The sequence below is a fragment of the Nelumbo nucifera genome, chromosome 2 (assembly GCF_055504915.1).
Source record: "Nelumbo nucifera cultivar China Antique chromosome 2, China Antique-T2T, whole genome shotgun sequence".
Lineage (NCBI taxonomy): Eukaryota > Viridiplantae > Streptophyta > Magnoliopsida > Proteales > Nelumbonaceae > Nelumbo > Nelumbo nucifera.
This window is the reverse complement of record NC_142650.1, coordinates 107,401,351-107,413,491: the sequence shown is the minus strand read 5'-3', so window position 1 is coordinate 107,413,491 and position 12,141 is coordinate 107,401,351. Positions and strand designations below refer to the sequence as shown.

General features: G+C 34.4%; 1 protein-coding gene across 1 annotated transcript; it reads right to left on the bottom strand.

Annotated features, from left to right (window-relative positions):
* Nucleotides 1-2,396: 2,396 nt before the first annotated feature.
* AGL26 (tRNA (cytidine(34)-2'-O)-methyltransferase) lies at nt 2,397-7,984 on the bottom strand. The gene is made up of 7 exons (XM_010267480.2): nt 7,678-7,984; nt 7,432-7,532; nt 4,220-4,288; nt 4,008-4,066; nt 3,407-3,467; nt 3,280-3,333; nt 2,397-2,855 (listed from the first exon to the last, which is right to left on the bottom strand). Exons 1-7 carry the CDS (start codon nt 7,841-7,843, stop codon nt 2,577-2,579), a joined length of 789 nt encoding a protein of 262 aa, XP_010265782.2. The 5' UTR covers nt 7,844-7,984; the 3' UTR covers nt 2,397-2,576.
* Between the last annotated feature and the right edge of the window lie 4,157 nt (nt 7,985-12,141).

Genomic DNA, 12,141 nt, shown 5'->3' with positions numbered 1-12,141 from the left:
ACTGTCGTCATCGCCACTGTAGCCTACAAGTGATCTCCTTCTCTTCTCTCTTCTCTCTCTCTATCTTCTCTCTCTCTTCTAAACTCTCTCAGCCATCAGCAGCTTCTCACATCTCTCTCATTCTCAAACAGTCAAACCTTTTTTCTCTCGTATTTATATACATCTTACCCTAATATTCCAATCTAATGGGTAAGATGACATATCACCAATTAAAATATTTAAACCATTTGACCCAGATGATCAAACCACTAACTCGAAAACCAGTAGCCAGAACGATTCCATTTCCGGGTCGGTTTTTAAAACCTTGATGTCATAGTCAGGAAAAAAAAAATGTTGCAAGAGATAGTTGATCGGTAACAACAACATGAATGGGGGGAAGAGGAAGGGTGTTAGGGTGGTGTTATGTAGACGCTCATCCATGTGATGTTATGTAGAGGACTGCAAATGCTCATTGGGTAAAACATCATTTCCTCCAACACTGCTATGGGCATGTGATAGCCAAAATTCATCCAAAACATGTAACCTACGATATTCTTTTCCTCTCCATCCAACTCTCACAAGAAAAAAAAAAAAAACCAACTTTTGAGGTTTTGAAGAAAAGGGTAAAATGATCTTAAAATTATTAAAAAGGGTAGTTTTGACATTTTCAAAAAAATTAAGTAGAACATGTGGTATTGTGATATAAATAACTGATGGATCGCTAAGGATAGGCACTAAATTAGCAGTTTTTAGAAGTTTAGGCTGCATTTGAAAGCGATGCAAATAAGTGTGAATGCAAATATGTAGTGTAAAACGGTTTATATAAATTGCAAAGTTGGGTTAGTTTTGCACTGACAAATTTACTTTCTTATCAAACAGACTTTTAGTTGTAATGGATGCAAACATGAATTTCAATAAAGCATATGCTCTTTTTATCAAAAGCCCACTTGAATATAAATGTACTTCTTTTTTATTGATGTACTTTTACATCTTATTATCAATGTAAATATACATTGGTCTGTTATTTGTCAATGCATAAATATAATGTTGCCAAATACAAACAAAAATGAATCAGAGTACAAATTTAACCCTGAACCGAGATTTACACTCCATTTGCATCATTTCCAAACACAGCTTTTAAGTAAAGTAATGACATATTTTGAAATCCTGATGCCAAAATAAGACTAATCTGCAATTTATCCTATTAATAAAGGACCTATTTGTGTCAGAAGAGGCCACTTCAAAAGTTATATGTTAGTAGTTTTTGAAAGCACAGGATACATTTAAATAATTAATCCTAAAATTATTAGATGGTAGTGGAATGATCCCAATGCTGAGCTTGGATGGGCTCCCCACACAACGCACCTTACGGCCTATCCCCCTTGGGATTTGGGAACATCCCTTACTTGTCAAGAGGGATTCAAATGGGCTCTCCACAGAGAACACCCCACTACAGCCCATGAGTGGGGCACACTCTGTGGGGAGCCCATTCAAACTCCATGGGGAGATGTTCCCAAATCCAATGCAAGGGAGGGACGGACTGTGGGGGCGCGCTATGTGGTGAGCCCATCTCGAATTTCCCCAATGCTGAATGGGTAGTTATAATTTTTTCTTTGGCATTTATTCTGTTAATAATGAAAATTCTTTCATTATAGCCGCAGGAGGGAACTTTTAATGATTTGAGTGTTGGGGTGGAAAATTTTAGTTATTGTTTTCAAGGTTTAAAATTTCGATACATATTGGGCCGTATCAGCCGATACATATATGCCTCCATAGGAGATGTTTCAGGTCAACATATGGTTTAGGAGGTAGACCGACTTTAAACTGGTTCCTCTGAATCAGATTCAAAAAATTAAAAATTAAAAAAACAGTACCGATACAGGCCGATACCCATAAAAGATCAACAATGCGTATGGATGTGTCAACATAAACTTGATGTTATTTTGGATATTATTAAAAACTTCTCCAATACCTTGTTTGCATATAAAAATATGGGGCTAAATCTTTTGATGGGGATGTTTTTTGTTGGGTCGAACCCTTGATTGGATTCCTCTCCTCAGCTGTTTTGTTTTTGGTTGAGTAAATGTCATTTTCGCCTATTGCCATCAATTTGCATAGGTGTCTCACAGAATACACGTTATAGCACATCCCAACTGTAAATTAGGAACATTTCTCTCAATACAAATATGGAAAATATTTCCAATGCACGGTAAGATGTCACCATAAACAGGTACGATAATGTGCTCAATGCACGGTGAGATGTACATCTGAAACGCGAGTGGGGCGCCAATCTAAACTCGTTTCCCATCAGTTCCAAGATAAATAAAGAGAAGGGCTCGGACGGATGCCTCGGCATTCAAGTTTAACTTCTGACCTCACATCATCTCCATCATCCAACTGTTTAGGCCCACTGGCAGTTACTTTAAAAGACATACATTATGACACTCTTGCAGTTGGTTAATTAGTGGGCCGTGGGCCACATTTTGTGTAGTACAATACAAATTTGAAAATTCACTTGTGGGTGAAAGTAAAAAATTTAAATCAGTGACCACCAAGTTCTTTTTTTTTTCTTGGTAAAGAATGTCAATGCAGTTAAATTAAGCAAAAATATCTTCAGTAATAAATGATTTTTCACTATCAATACAAGTCTCTGTTGAGAATTGAAGCTGCTCGTAGTTTAGCTGTCTAGCAGCTTCATATAAAGCAATTCCGACGCTCACAGAGAGATTTAGACATCTAACATAAGTTTCCACCATGGGAATCCGAATGGTCCCACCACCTAAAGCTTCACTATTGCAGTCGAGCAAGACTTCTGATGGTAGCCCACTAGTTTCCGAACCAAATACGAGCCAATCACCTCGTTTGTATGAGAATCCCTGCAACAATAAAAAGCATTTCAGTGTCCTATACTGCGATATCCCAAGACTATGGATCTGTTTGGTTTGTAGTTGAAATCGGAATCTAAATCTAAATCAAAATATGTTGGAATCGGAATTGGAAAAGAAATCAGCTGAAATGGGATTTCATTCCCGAGGGGGAGGGAATGGCAATTCGCTCAAATGGGGGAATGCCGAATGGGAATGGGATTTCGAATCCCACCCAATCAAACAGTTGGAATCGGAATGACCCATTCTTATTCCAATTCCAGACCCCTATTCCCGTGACCCAAATGACCACAAAACAATATGGTTCTGGGTAGTGTTTCACGCACTATTGGCAGCATTTTACAAATGTTTCAAGTCTCAAAGAAGGATGAAAAACCTCGAACAGTGAGACTGACTGAACTTGTAAAGAACTTACAGAATGGATTGCCGTTCCCCTCTTGGTAAATGCCAATAACCTCTTTTCCCCAACCTGCATTTGAAAAACATAGAAAACATATAGTTGTAGGGAATGGATGCAGAGAGAGAGAGAGAGACAGACAGACCTGTTGCCTGAAATATTCTCTGAATTCTGCCCATGAGGCATGAACTTTGACAACTACATATCTAATTTATTTCGTTAATTGTTGGCAAAATAAAGCAACTTGAAATGTATCCAAACATGGTCAAAGATAAAGGTCATAGAAACAGTAACTTCAAAACTTCCGAAGACTACTGTATTAACACAAAATTGGGATAAGTAGTAAATTCTGCAACTGAACCATTTTATTAGAACTTCAAAGCGCTTGTATTGAAATTTCAGAAACTTAATTGTAACACCAAGAATATTTCATGCTTGAAATGTAATGATAATAGACTGGGCCTGCAAGCAGATAAGATCAAATCAGATATACCTAGATTCAAATCGAATCTCTGTTGGATTCAGATATGGCATACCATTAATAAATTAAACTAAAAAAAATCAGAACATTATATATTACTAATAAAATGACCTAGAAATGTTTTTGATATTATATTTCATGAATAAAATGATTTACAAGTAAATTATATATGATTCTTAGTAAATGTCCAAAATCTAGTTCAGATAAACAGATACCATTTGCAGCTACATAATAAATATAAGAATCAAATAGGAATATAGGATACGGCCAGTAATCCAATCCAGCACGCTTTAGCTTTGTATCATCCACCTGAAATCCTAATGGCTATCAAAAAGAACAGAAGATTAGTCATCAAGACACAGAGAAGTCAATAATAGAAATAAGAAAACTACAGGGTTGCAGTAGATGACCATCTTATAGATACTGTAGGTCCGGGAAGATTGATTTTGAGATTGTCTGATTATTATTTATACTTACCCCAACAAGGTGCAGCCCAACAGCTGAAGCTGCACATGTTCTAGCAATGCATCCTGTGTTTCCAGGAATCTGTCAAGAACAAGAGAAATCTCAGACCAAGCTATGACATGTTCCAGGTTGCCTGCAACCCAACAGGAAACACTGAAATTACATGGTTTTTCTCATTTGCTAATAGCTAAAAGTTCTGTTAAAAAATCAAGAGAAAAAATAAATCAGGGAAATGGAATATACAGTAAATGCACTTCAATTGTTATATGGTAATCATGCAAACCAATGTAAGAACTAAAGTTATTCAGTTGAAATCTGTAATTGCAAAGCATATATCTTTGTGAATTAAGCAAGCATCAAAAGATTAAGACTTAGTTGGACCATATTTCATCAATTTATATTATCTTTTATTTGCAAATCAAAAAGAACAGTGATTGTAGGTTGCCCATTGGTCAGAGGCTTCCATGGTTTTCAGACCAAACCTGGAACAATCCATCATTTCACTGAATTGCAGTCCTTGTTTGTTTCTCCATGTTTAGTTTATCATGTTCTTTGGAACCTTGTCATTGAATATTTTAGTGTAAATGTAACAAACTAGAATTTTCTGATGCTAAATCCAAGGGTCTGGCTTCTATTGCTTCTAATAAAGATACAAAACAAGAAAAAGCAGGTACGAGAAGCTGGATAGATATTAAAACAGGGGCTATTTGGGTATAAGAAAAGGAGGCTTGTCCATTTGGCATTAGTAAGAGTACCATAGTCCAAAATCCAAATAACATCTCTAATCTTGAGGGTGAGTGCCCAGAGGACAATCGGGAGAAAAAAATGATGCTCCCCTGGATTAATCCATAATAACATCAAAACTGGCATGAATATCTTAAGTTTTTAACGAATGGATAGAGTTCAAATTGAGACTAATAAAATTGATGGCAATAAATGCCTTGCTGACTTAGAGATTTTTCAGTCCCAATAAATAAACATGAATCGGCAATGCTCTTGTGACAATTGTTTAACCTCTAATCCATGGGACAGGAACTGTGAATGTACAAAAAACACTAAAAGCAGAATTAGACAAGGCAGTTGAAAATGTTACCTTACGACATTTTTTTGAAGAATAAAAGAAAAATTTTATTGATAAAATAAAAGGCAGATTACAGCACTGACAAGGGTGTTAAGATAACACCCGAACCCACTACCAACAACAGCAAGACTTACAATGAACAAAACTAACAAAAAGAAGTACTGAGACCCCCCTCCCCCGCCCCCTCATACAGCAAGGCTTTCAAAGACGCAAAACTAATAAAAAGAAAGACTGGGAACACCCCCCCCCCCTCTTCATACATTGGCTAGTCTTCAGCATCAAACGACTCATCCTGCCCGTCATCTTCCTCATCCCAAACTTTTTCTTCTTTCCGTCACATCATCTTCTTCAATTTCTCTTCCCTTTACTCAATTCAATTTTTTCAAAAGCTCTTCTAGCGAACTCTTCGCCTCCCCAAAAGAATAGTCCTAAACTCTTGCCAATTCTAACCTCCCTGTCCACCAAGGTCTTAATCTCCACTTTCTCCCTCCCCCTCCTTGTCAGCTTGTTGAGACAAAGTAAGGCTACTCTCACCAGCTTGACCTCCCTCTTCCTTCTTATCCCCTGGCCCTGGTCTAACCTCCAGCCTTTCTTATGACATTAGCTTCATAAGCAACTGTTAAATAAAGCATGGTGACTCTTGGAGCCACTCAATAAGTCAATATCTTCTTAACTTAACCAACTGATGGTGGCTCAGTTGGTAGGTGCTCTTGCTAGTTGTAGAGGAGACTTGGGATCAAATCCCGCTCCCACCAGGTTTGCAGGGGTTATTGGTATGGGGGTTTCGCTACCCCCCGTTGTGTAGCCCCATGAAGCCAAAGAAGAAGAAAAAAAAGAAAAAAAAAAAGCACTATTGCCTGGAAATCCTACTATGCTTTCTGATGTCGATAAATATAAAACTACACTCGATATTATGTTTGTGATTGTACAGTATAAGCTTACTGTTTTATTATCTTACTTAATTCTTTACAACCAGTATATTTAGTTTGCCAAAGAAAATACATGGAGTAACAAATCTCAATAAAATTACTGCAAGTTATAGAATGTAAGTGTTAAAAACTTTAAGTCACTTAAAAAACTAAATACAGAAGTCTGATATTAGCATATAGAATAGATCCATATCCATGCCATGGATTTTAAGAAATGAAGAGTTGTATATACATTCTCCATATTTGTACCTGTGTCTACCATCTGGGCATCTTAGCAAATAAATGTCTAGAAACCTAAACCATTTCTTCGACCTCACTTGATTAAAATATTAACAATGCTTAGTAGATCAATTTCATAATTCATGATTCTTTGCATGATGTATCAATTGAAATGAAGAAAGAGAAGGGTGAAAAATTCAGGTGCTTCTCCTATTCTCCCTCCCTCCTCCCCCAAGCCCCCCTCTTGCAGGTTACCTAATGCAGAACACTTGAATGTTTCTTAACCATGTCTATTTCTATGCTTAGAGGTATAAAAGGGTTCACTCATTAGGATGGACAGAAAAAGTGAAGAAAATGGTGAAGTTCCTGCAAGGGCCTTTCACCAGGCTAGAAGGTAGCCATTGTTCCATTCCTCAACACGGGCTTTATACCAGGATAGAAGGTAGTCATTATTCCATTACTCAACAAGGGCATGTAAGACCATCTATCTGATCACTACTTGGTCATTATGAATCTACGGTTGCTGAATACTCAAGGAAAGTGATTGTTCAAGAAGAGCTTTACATAGAATAGCCCTTGCAGTGGAGATGCTCGTATTGGAATACCAACAAGTAGCTTTTAGTCGTTCAATTTTTCAAGATATATAAGTAAGAAAGGCACCAAAAGAGTTGCTCCAAAAACCATCAAATAAGCTCATTTAATCAATAGAAAGTGCATTGGTACTGGTAGTATCACAAAGGATACTCAAAGCTCAAAACCGTGACTCGGGCAATCCAAGACAACTGTCAAAAGTGGGTATTAATCTTTTTCAAGGGTAAGCTGGAGGTATTTTAAGCGAAAATTTTCTAAGTGCTCATTTAACTTGCTTACAAAGTTGTACCTACCTGATCCGAACTGGCAATCCAATGGGAAATAGAATTACGAGTCAAAAAGCAAGTTTTTCTGTTTTTGCTTGAAGAAAGTTGAACAAATATAATACAGTGAGGTAAAAATACCTGAGGAGAAACTAATACTACTTGCAGAAGTTTATCCCTTGAGATTTCATTAACCGCCTGGCCAGCGCCGCGAGGCAGGGAATTCAACTCGCTGCTTTCAACTGCTTAAAAAATTTAAGTAAAAAAAAACTATGTAAGAACACTTTTAATATAAGAACCTAATAGAACTTAAACAAAATGATTCAAATTTCACAACCAAAGTACCAGACAGAGATGGAGAGAGAATGAGAGAGAGAGAGAGATTACATGAGCAGCAATGCGGGGTCGGGGTGAGCCGTCGAGAAGGGGACGAAAGAGGAAGGTAACGCGCCTTTTTGACTTCTGCAAGCCAAAATGGGCGAAAGAACGAAGCTCTGGAACGGAAATAGAGAGGAGAAATGAAATTTAGGGTTCTTAGACCAGTTGAGTCCATTAAGCTCTGTCTATCTATCTCGCTCCTCACCTCTTCCTTGGTGTCTCCCCTGATAGCTCTGTGTGACTGTATGTAAGGGAGCAACCGAGAAACAAATTTGCGTTGCACCAGTGGACTTTGGTTTGGGTCCAACCCAACTAGCGAGTGCTTATTTGTGAAATAAGGGATTAAGGGGTGCTCGGTTAATTTAAATCGGTATTATCGATTTTTGGAAAATTAGTGATTGAAATGGAATCGAAGTCAATCGGTTAATCATCGGTTCATTCGGATGTTTTGTGATATATTATAAAAAGTATATAAATATATAATAAAAAACTCGAAATATATATATAATATTATATTTTAAATAATAAATACATATTATATGTTATAAATATATATATATTTTACATATTTATTAATTTATAATACACAAAAACTATAAAAAGTATATATAATATACACAAAATATATAGAAATATATGTATACCGGTTGGTTCAGTTAACCGCCAGTTTTCTATATTGGTTAAACAAAACCGAATCGGTACCTTTGATTTTCTAAAAATACCAAACCGATTGATTTGATTAATCGGAATCTTTTGTTCGGTTTCATCGGTTCGGTTCAATTTAAAATTTCCACATGCAATGCACGTGCACATTTATTACAAGCATTTGAGTTTATTTTTAGTCATATTGTTAATTTTGTTAATTTTCAATTTTTATCTTAATTATGATATATCCAAAATTTAAGTAATTAATATGAAAAAAAGTGTGCAATGCGCGTGCTTAATTAATGGTTAATTAAAGTTTATAAATTGATAAAAATAACATATAATATACCAAGTTAGAATAGTAGAGTGTACAAATATCCATAAAATACCAATTTATAAACTTTAATTAACTAGTAATTAAGCATGTAATAAAATACAAATTTATAAACAATAAGTACCAACATTTAAGTAGTAAATAAAATAATAACTAATGAGCTAGCAATTATAAGCATTTTACATTAGGTGTTTCAAAATACAAATTATCAAAATGACAAATTTAGAATAAAGGAAACATATAAAGAATCATCCACATAATTATACTAGATTTATGGTCATCCAATAGTTTAAAAGAAAAGAAACGATTTAGTTAATTTGATATGGCAAAAAAGACAATAAAAAGAAAATAAATACATTAGGAAAAATGAGAAAAATATCGAACTTATGATGTTAGATTTAGAATAATAAGGAAATAAAACTGACTTGATTTGTTCAAGAGAAACTAAAAACTTGACTAGCCCTTTTGGTATTGAACTCTCCTAAAACACTAGGAGAAACAGATAGAACTTGATTTGGCCTATTGGTTTTTCATTTTTACTCTTTTTTTTTTTTTGCCTCATGATTATTGAAGTGTTTCTTCCATATATTTTGAATTATATAAAGGGAAAATGCCCAATTAATACCCTATACTTTGGGCCTAGTGCCACTTTGGTCCCTTGAACTTTAAAATGTGACAATTTAATACCCGAACTTTCAAAACGTGTCAATCCAGTACCTACCGTTAATTAGTTGTTAATTAGTCGTTAAATGCCTTTAAAAAAAGACACAAATGCCCTTTGAGTGTCATTTAATTTTCATTATCAACCATCCAAACATTGACAAAAAATTAACAGTCCCAAATCGTTGCCTCTTTTATTCAATAAATTTGGGGTCTAGAATGCCCACTGAAACATGACCCCAACTTTCTTGAACAGAAGAAGTAAGGACTTGGGGTTGCTAATTTTTTGTCAATGTTTGGATGGTTGATAAAGGAAATTAGATGACACTCGAAGGGCATTTATGTCTTTTTCAAATGCCACTTAACAGTTGGTAAACGTTAGGTACTGAATTGACACATTTTGAAAGTTCGAATATTGAATTGTCGCATTTTAAAGTTCAGGGATCAAAATGGCACAAGGCCCAAAGTACATGATACTAAACGAGAATTTCCCCTTATATAAATGCATACAATATATAATTTTTGTATTAAATCACTAAATAATCATTAAAACTTGAGGTTTATGCCATTTTATGCTTCAAGATATGCCTCATGTCTTGAGAGTTGAGGCTTATGCCTCATCATGACAAAGGCTTAAACTTCACATCAAAAGCCTTGAGGCAAAATCTATACATCTCACCTCAAGATCTCAAGGCTTAAACCTTTCAAAACAATGCTTATTCGGGCTCATTTCCCAAATGTAAATAAGTTCTTATTGATGTGGTCCCAACCCAAATAAGTACTTATTTGAATAAGCACTTAAAAATTAGCACTCTCAAACTTAAGGCCCTGTTTGATTTCACTGCTTTTAAGTACTTATAAATTTTGGACAGTCTAGTCCCTAAAAGTTTTTCGTAATACCCAAACTACCCATGCAAATGGAGAAAACCCTTGTCTTCTCCACTTGCACATTTTGAGCAGGGTAGTGACAACAAGAGGTTAGAGGGCGGCCAGCAACAACTTTAACGACCTGAAATCAATCGGTGGGTGGGTCGCTTTATAATCTCCAATGTTTAGCTACAATCTAAAGTCGGCATCTCAATGTTTTTTGAAGTATTTTTAATATCAGTTTTCTTCTTTGCATTATTTTCCCAGATCTAAAATTTTGGTCAGAAACCCCACCGAAAACTTGTCGGTGACCACAAGTAAAGCTTCTTAGTCCTACTATTCTAGTTGTTTCATAGGTTTTTTTTTTTTACCTTCTTCTTGTATATTTTAGTGAAAATCATTTTTTTTTATTTTTCAGTAATATTAACCGAATAATGATGCAATTGTTTGTGGAGTATTACACAAATAATAGGTAATTACTAAATTTTTTATGTTATGATTTTGCATATTCCGAATTTTTCTTCATTTTCTTTGGAATTTGAATGTGAATAATTGGTGCTATCTTTTTTTTTTTAATTCTTATTGCATAGTTGTGGTGCTTCTTATGAATAATTAGTATTTTTATTGTTTTTTTTTTGTTGAAGATTAAGCTAATAATGTACTGAAATATACGGTTGTTGAATTTTTTTCTTGATTTTTAATATGAATAATTTGTTAATCCAAGTTATTTATTATTAATATGAATAATAAATATTGTCCTATTTTTTTAATTTCTCATTGCATATTTGTGATGTTTTTCCATTTTTTCTGATTAATCTGAATTTCTGTTTTATTTTTTATTATTAATATGAATAATAAACATTATTGTTGTTGTTGTTGTATAATGTAATATGTGAAAATCATTCTTTATGTGTGGATGAAATAGGAGCTAAAATAAGCACTTATAGGTAAAGTAGCTCACCAAACATCCCCACCTCAATAAGTGTTTAAAATACTAATAAGTGATTTGGCAAATGGGTCACCAAAAACATTAAATGGTTGTTAAAATAAGTACTTAGAATAAATTTGCTTCAAAAAAAATACTTAAAATAAGCACTTGTGTAATAAGTTATTATTTCTCAAACCACTTAATCACCAAACATAGCCTAAATCCTAACTTTTATACCTATATTTGTCCAAAAATATGCAAAAAACAATATCTATTTAACACTACAACTACACATTATTGTAGTTGGCCACTTATACGGGTGAGCATGGGTTGATTTAGTTTGATTCCAAGTTATAACCTAAAACCTACCCTATGAAAATTGGTTCCAATGTTAGTTTTGGTTGTAATAATTTTAGGGTTGGTTCCAAGATCTATTAATGAAGCTTGTTCTTTTCTTTTTTACCCTAAAATATGGAACTAAAAATTTGATTTACAATAATAATTCAAAACTTTTATTACCTTTATTAATTAAATTGAGTAATTTAAAATGTATATTATCATAATATATTAATATATAGTTCAAAACTTTTCATTGTAATTTAAATTTTGCAAATATCTTTTATATTATTTATTATACCAAATGTTAAATTGAAAAAAAATTGATCAACACACTTAAGTGACTTAAACGGTCAAGTGACACCATGGTCCTCATAACCATGAGTCAAATCTCTACGTCCTAAAGTGATTTAGAAATCTTTTTTCAAGGCAAGTTCGATTTCACCAATGCTAACCAAGGTTGGTTCCACTAAGGCCAATCAAACCCTAGGCCTTGGAATTAGCTTGGGTAGGAGTTAATTGACTTGATTCCAAGAATTTAAACCAAACGCTACCTAATAAAAGATTATGTAAAGTCAATTTAAGGTTGGTTTCATTTGTTTCCAAGTAAAACCTACCCATTTGCCTTTGCTCACCCCTTCTTAGGGGGACCAACTTAACATACCATTGATCACTCGACACTACATTTTTTTTGTAAGCAAAC